This window comes from Sapajus apella, unplaced genomic scaffold, assembly GCF_009761245.1.
Source record: "Sapajus apella isolate SASKATOON/1434 unplaced genomic scaffold, GSC_monkey_1.0 scaffold98, whole genome shotgun sequence".
NCBI classification, from domain to species: domain Eukaryota; kingdom Metazoa; phylum Chordata; class Mammalia; order Primates; family Cebidae; genus Sapajus; species Sapajus apella.
The window spans coordinates 7874405-7881836 of record NW_022437038.1 but is presented as its reverse complement, the minus strand read 5'-3'; the positions used below and the strand labels follow the sequence as shown (position 1 = coordinate 7881836).

The 7432-nt window shown below is 45.8% G+C and overlaps 1 protein-coding gene across 10 annotated transcripts; it reads left to right on the top strand.

Annotated features, from left to right (window-relative positions):
- Positions 1-2172: 2172 nt before the first annotated feature.
- Positions 2173-4205, top strand: TCEAL6 (transcription elongation factor A like 6). Of its 10 annotated transcripts, none has more exons than XM_032257860.1 (4): positions 2173-2373; positions 2527-2661; positions 2875-2947; positions 3325-4205. In XM_032257860.1, exon 4 carries the CDS (start codon positions 3344-3346, stop codon positions 3944-3946), a length of 603 nt encoding a protein of 200 aa, XP_032113751.1. In that variant the 5' UTR covers positions 2173-2373; positions 2527-2661; positions 2875-2947; positions 3325-3343; the 3' UTR covers positions 3947-4205. The 10 variants fall into 10 exon arrangements, with proteins under 10 accessions (XP_032113751.1, XP_032113749.1, XP_032113746.1 ...); XM_032257858.1 differs by having other exon boundaries at positions 2175-2325; positions 3320-4205; XM_032257855.1 differs by having other exon boundaries at positions 2175-2337; positions 3320-4205.
- Positions 4206-7432: the final 3227 nt, after the last annotated feature.

Genomic DNA, 7432 nt, shown 5'->3' with positions numbered 1-7432 from the left:
CTGACTTAAAAAGAAATAGAAACACAAGTAACATCATAAAAAATGGCAGAGTATGAAACTCTGGGACTCCATAATGTGCAATTAGTGAGCTGGCAAAACTGTTACCATCAACTTTCTCCGAACTCTGGAATCTAGTCAAAACGTTATAACAATGAGAAGGAAATTCGGCGAAGAATAAAAGCTGCTACTTTGTGATAAGAAAGACATTTTCAATTGCCTATCTATCATTCTTTATGCCTCAGATTGGCAGTGATTTGTTGATGACAGCCCACTATCCTGGTTTAGATAGCTAGCACCAGTGGTAGGAATTTGTACGGTATTCTCGCAGAAATGTGGTATGGCACTCAGCCTGCCTGGCAGCACTTTCATCACTAAGGCTTTTTTTATTACACCGGACTGGGAGCACTCCCAGGGCTTGGGCTGCATTGGCTCTCCAGTTGGCTTTTGCCAGTAGCATTTAAAATCACAGATATTGGCCACAGAAGTCTGCAGCAAAGGACAACACTCAGAACAAGCAATGAACAGCCTGAGAAGTCTGAGAAGGAAGAGTTTGGGAAACAAGGTATGTGGAAGAACAAGCATTAAAAAAAACCTTTTATATATACTGGAAAATTATGAAGGCCATGAGTATGCTGAGGGGGGGACACATATTCAGAAAAGACCACAGAAAATGCAAGCATGCACCTTAGCCTGAGTTTCAGGCTCTGCATAAGAAAAGTGTAAGGCATTAAAAAAGTACTGCAACTCAGAGCTCATCTGCAAAGACTGGGAAAATATGTTTTTTACTCATTGGTTTTCTTTTGTTGGCTTTAGGTATTTAAAGTAACAGCATCCAAACACCAGTTGACTAATAAACTAATAAAACACGCTTTATGGCCACACATGACAAAGAATACATAACTTGCTAAAATGGTTTTAAAAAATCACTAAACAAGTAAACAATAACCCATGAGAGAGCAACAACAAAACCCAACGAAGAGGGAGAATCTAATTTCCAGAGTCAATACACTATAATCAAAATATACAGATTTCAACAAAACTTTGTGAAGCATGTAAGGAAATAAGAAAGCATAGCCCATACACAGGAAAGACATAATTAGAAACTATCCATGAAGAAATCCATGTATTAGAATAACTAGAAAATATTTTAAATCATCTGCCAAATATATGATACTATACTATAGTGACAAGAATATTAGCAATTTTCTAGCTCTTTGGGTTCAGTGGTGGTTTCACAAATGTGAAAAAGAAAAACAATGAAAGGAAATAAACAGTAGGGGAGGAGAGAAGAGGGGAAAGGAAGGGAGGGACCAGTAGTAAGTGACAAGAGCATGTTGTGAACCAAGGACTATGATGAATTTGTGGATCTGAAATTCATATTAAAAATGTTTTAATGCTTTCTTTTCTACCTGCCTGACATTCTCTTTCTGTAAAAACTGGTCAACTGTTGGAAGGTAACTTTCAAGCGTGGGGAGAGACCAACGGACATGACAAGAAGGAAGTTGGTGAAATCAATTTGGAAGGCAGGGGCTTTTGAAATCAATTTGTGGTACAGGGCCTTGGGGTACCGTGTCTCTCAGGGTCCCTCAGGCAGTGATGTCCAATAGACAGTTCGCAAAGCTGATATGAGACACAGAGAAGGGAATAGCCTGGAGATATACATCTGGGAGTCATCGGTGTTTACAGGAAATGAATGAGATAAAACAGGGAGAGAGAATTTGAGGACTGAGGAGAGAGGAGGCTTAGGACAGAACCCCAGGAACAGCACCACTCAAGGTGGCAGCTCAGCTTCCTGGCAGGCACCACCACCCCAGCCTCTGGAGTCAGACAGAGATTGTCGTGAAAGCGGGCTCTGGAATTCTGGGGCTGAGCGCTCCTGGCAAAGTCGGCTACCCTCTCTGATCAGCTGTCACACCTGTCGATAATGGGCATCAGAGAGAGAAGAGATGCCCTGCGAAGATGCTGTGAAATGCGCCAGGTAAAGCACTTGGGTTCAGAAGGCCACCCCCTCCTCCTCTTCTTCCTGACGTCCTCCCCACCCATTCCTTTGTTACACACACCCTCTCTCACCTTCAGCGGCCTCCTGGTCCCTAAGGGATGGATGGTGAGGTGGATGGGAAGGGGGTGGTGGTGGCCGAGCTCCGATGACGCAGCGCTCACGTGAGTGACCAGGCGCCTACGTGGGCACCAGCCCCTGCGCCCGCCCTGCGGTCCAGTCCCAGCGCCCGCGCAGAACCAACTGTCTGAGCTGCCCTGGCGGCGGAGGAGCCGCGAGCCGGCTTCAGCGAGCTGGAGGAGGCACAGGCCTGTCCGGGGTCCCGGCAGGTCAGTGTGAAGGTGGGCGCTGCCTGCGGACCCAGGGAAATGGTGGGGGTGGCTGGCAGTAGTAGTGGGGAGGAGGTGGAGAAGGGATCCGGGAGATGGGTGAGTAGGGTGATGCGGAGCGGGAGGGGGCGGGGGCGGGGGCGCGGGAGCCTGGCCCGCCTTCTGGAGGACCCCCTGCACTGAGCCACCCATCCATTTTAGTGCTGGAAATGGGGATGGGGGGAGCGACCCCTCAGTGCGACAGTGAAACGTAGATATTCTGGAAATAACCCCCTCTCACAGTCTGCTCCCGTGGACACATCTGACCGCCGCAAAAGCAGTGTGGCGCTGGGACAGGTTGCCTCTGGGAGAAGGGGACACAGAGACAAACGCAGTTTGGAAAGCATGCTGGTTTGGTGCCCGAGGCCTGGAAAGAAATGGAGGCTGGGGTGCGGGAGAGGTGGGGAGGAAAATGTTGGGCTAGCAGGGCCTGGACTCAGGGAAGGGAGCCAAGTCCCTGTGAGCCCGCTGAGCACGCAGCCCCTACCCCTGTCTCTTGTCTGTCTGCAGGTCTGTGCGTCTGTTGTTCCCAGCACTCTGCAAGGACTGAAAAGGAGGAGCAACCTGTCCAGAATCCCAGCAGGTCCGTAAAAGCGGGGGACGGGGAGGGGGGGTGCTGCATGGACAGGGACCCACAAGGGTGAGAGTGTGGAGGGCCCTGCTATGGCTGAGTTGGGGCCCCTGCCCATCCCCCCACCCACATGAACATGCACCTTACCAGGCTGAACCAGTGCAGAGAAGGTGGCAGGGCCTGCCAGGCAATGGCTGGCTCACGTGTGTGGGAGGAGTGGCGGGCTACATGGTGGGCAGAAGACCCTCTTGGAGGCCCAGCCAGCTTAGTGGAACCCTCACCACGGGTGAGATGCAAGTATTATCGAGACCTGCGTTCCACCCCACACCCTCAGTCTCCCATGTCTCTTCTTTGTCTCCTCTTCCCTCCACTCCCATCCCCCAGGACAGGAAAAGGAGAAATCTTGACATGGAAAAACCCTACAATAAGAATGAAGGAAACCTGGAAAACGAGGGAAAGCCAAAAAATGAAGTAGAGCCTGATGGTGAAGGAAAGTCAGACGAGGAAGAAAAGCCGGACGTGGAGGGGAAGACAGAATGCGAGGGAAAGCGAGAGGATGAGGGAGAGCCAGGTGATGAGGGACAACTGGATGATGAGGGAAGCCAGGAAAAGCAGGGCAAGTCCGAAGGTGAGGGCAAGGCACAAGGCGAGGGCAAGCCAGCCTCCCAGGCAAAGCCAGAGAGCCAGCCGCCGGCCGCGGAAAAGCGCCCAGCTGAAGATTATGTACCCCGGAAAGCAAAAAGAAAAACGGACAGGGGGACCGACGATTCCCCCAAGAACTCTCAGGAGGACTTACGGGGAAGGCATCTGAGCAGTGAGGAGATGATGAGAGAATGTGGAGATGTGTCAAGGGCTCAGGAGGAGCTAAGGAAGAAACAGAAAATGGGTGGTTTTCATTGGATGCAAAGAGATGTACAGGATCTGTTCGCCCCAAGGGGCCAACGAGGTGTCAGGGGAATGAGGGGTGGAGGTAGGGGCCAGAGGGGCTTACACGATATCTCATACCTTTAACGTCTTTGGCCTTCCATTCTGACTTCTCTGATGAGAATATTGCCGGCCCTGCTTTCCCTAGTAGGTATTTGCCAGGCCCTGTGCTTTAACCTTAAGCTGATATTTCGCTTTAGATGTCAATCTTGTTACCAGCAGCCTTTTGACCCAACTACAGCGCTCTATATTTTAGTAGAGGATTTTCACCCATGTGCATGGAAAAAATGTTCGTGACACATTGTAAAATAAATAACTAAAAGAGCAAACAGTTTGCAGAACCGCATATACAATATCAGCCCGCTTTTATAAAAACGTCAGTGTTCGTATAATGCATTTGTGCACAAAGAAAACTCCGAAAGCATGCACACTAGAAGTAGGTAATGATTATTCCTGAAAGGTAGCCAAGAATAGGTCTAACCTGTATTCAAAAATGATTCCTACCACCTCTTTTATGTGTACCTCTATGACATTCCTCTGCTGCTGTGCATATCCCTATGTCTTCCCTAGGTGTGTCCAGGTCAGTGGGCACTGTTGCTCATGTTCCTGGGTCCTCTATAATGCTATGTAACCCCCATGTGTGACTCTTTTTCTTTGCTTTGCTCACTCATCTCTACTTTTTCTTTACTAAAGGTTATGGATTATATTTTTCATACTAAAAAATAAAAGCTGAAAACAACACATAATAAGAAATTGAACTGTTCAGTGAGCTTATGAAGGCAATAAAGACACTTAAAGTTCATGTTATCATAGCATAAGATGACAGGTAAAATTCATATTGTCTCTGGGACTAAAAGCTAGAGGAATCAACCTGGAAATTCTAACAGATCTATTGCTATAGGAGTCAAGCTTGTCATTTGTAAAATAAGGATAATACTTGCCTCACAGGACTGTCTGGTGGATCAGATGAGGTATTGAGTATGTGAGCTGTGTGGTGACCTGGTCCCCACCAGGCACTCAGGGGAGGAATGGCTTCTACACTATTCCCATACAGTGGCAGGAAAGTTGATGGAATCGGACACATCGGGGGAGGGCTGAAGGAGTTACCACCGTGTCTAGGAATATGTCCAGGCAGCTAAGAAGTAGATGTCAATGTTTCTTAGATATTGCCATGTGTGCTGGGCACTGTGCCCTTTTTCCCCTGGTCCTACACCCTTTACTGATAGAGGATTTATGGTGTAAAAGCCCAGTTATTTTCTCTGGAGTCACTGATGAGCAATGTCCACCAACCCTTTACCCCTGTAGAAGTGGATAAAGCCCTCTCTCCAGTTTATAGTTACAGCAACCAGGTACACATGGATATCACCTTGGTGCTGCTTGGGCCTCTTATTAATATTTTCCAAATTCTGTTTTGGCAAAATGATCATTTATGTGTATTTCTTGTTTGTTTTGCATACATAAATATTCTCCTCACAAAACTCAGATATTACAGGCTAGGCCAGGAAAAAATACCTGCATGATAGTGACTGTGATGTTCCCATGGGTTAATATCTTGCCTGCAGACTCCCTTTTCTCTGTTGAGTTCACTCTCAGGAAATTTGTCAGGTAACGCTTTAACAGTTCAGCAGACCCATCAATACATTTGAGTTTTAAATCCTTTGTAATGAACATGTCGTGGTCCATGAAACAGCTGCGTAATGATCACCTGGGAACTAATTAGAAATGCAGAATCTCAGGCCCTGCCTCAGACCTACTGAGTTAGAATCTTCGTTTTAACAAGATCCCAAGATGATTCCTATGACATTGAAGTTTGAAAAGCACCACCTTAGAAAGAGACTCTTCAGGCTTCCCACTCCCACCTTTACATAAAATATGTGCCTAAAAAGATAAACATATGTGCCATATAAGACACACATCACAGATTATTAAATAAGCCGATGTTTTTCAAAATGAAGTTGTCCTTCCCCCATGAAAAGTAGATCTTGAAATCAATGCAATGGGTCAAGACAGGCAATTTTTGAAAAATGAAATAGGATAGAATAGAGTTGAATACAAACAGAAAATATCAAATTGCATTGTAAGTAGAGTGAATTTTTTTGTGAAATTTTTGTTTCAGTTATGTGTATATGTGTGTGCACCATGAGTTATGACAAAAATAAACTTCTGACTGTGGGCTGCAGTAAGAAAATTGAGAAAGATTGCACTGTATTCTGCATCTCAAAGCATAGCCTGTCCATTTTATATTTGTATTTCTAGTGCCTAACACAAGTAACTGACAAGTAGTAAGTACTTAATACAAATGTAAATAATAATGACTGAGTCTCCAAGTTTAGCCCCTGTCTACCTAAATAACTCTGGACAAATAACTTAAATTGTCTAACAGGGTTTACTTATACTCTCAAAAGTACTGGGGAGCTATGGGCTTCACAGGCTGTACAAGTCCTGCTATATATAGTAGAGTATCAGTAGAGATATTAGCTCATTATATATAGTTCACAGTCAAAGCTTCCCTTACACATATTCAGCAGCACCAAGGAGAGCTCCTGCACTGTAAGGGGTGGAACTTCTCAGCCCCTGGAAAGTGAAACTAAACAACTGTAGAGTCTGTGCTATAAAAAGACCCAGGGCCAGATGAGGTGGCTCACATCTATAATCCCAGCACTTTGGGATACCGAGGTGGGTGGATCACCGGAGGCCAGGAGTTTGAGACCACCCTGGCCAACACAGTGAAACCCCATCTCTATTAAAAATGCAAAAAGTTAGCTGAATGTGGTGGTGTGCACCTGTAATCCCAGCTACTTGGGAGGCAGAGGCAGGAGAATTGCTTGAACCCAGGAGGCAGAGGTTGCAGTGGGCCGAGATCATGCCATTTACTCCAGCCTGGACAGAGCGAGACTTTAAAAAAAAAAAAAAAAAAAGACGCACTGGAGGGCTCTCTATATGCCATAGGAGCACAGCTTCACAAAGGAACAGAAGAATGCCTGCCAGAGTGGGAAATCATGAGTGGTAAGCTGCCCTGGGTGGGTAGCAGTTAAGTACATACCTACAGATGATTTTACTAGACTTAGTTTGAGGGAATTAAGACCTTAGATTTTAGAGACAATATACATCATAGTGATTTTGTTCTTGGACTTCACATGGTTTCCAGTTTTAAGTGGTACCCAGAGCATGAAAAAGATCTACAGTAGTTCCAGACTGTAGTGGGAGCTTCTCTGACACTTCAGCCTCATGACCCTGCAGATCCAACTGTATTGTGTCCATGCTAGAAAGAGAGGCTCCATAAAGTTTTAGAAAGCCCCAATTGTAGAATTAAAGTATATGCCTCTAGGGTTTTTAAAGCAAAATCATTCCCTCTTTTCTTGGCAACTAGTCTACATTTGAGAATCTGCTCCTGGCTTGCTATCAAAACTAGTAGAGACTTAAAACCTGACCATGAGGCACTAGTTTTCCATACTAACAAGCTACTCTTAATGAATGTGTTGCTGTCTACTCTGTTGAAAAATAAAGTTTTGTGTGGACATCAGCTTTCAACCATTAATTGCAAATGGCTTTAAAAGATCAGAGCTGAGTAAG

Bases quoted from the DNA above. Each gene is read 5' to 3' on its own strand.
- TCEAL6 (XM_032257860.1), top strand. From the start codon at position 3,344: ATGGAAAAACCCTACAATAAGAATGAAGGAAACCTGGAAAACGAGGGA.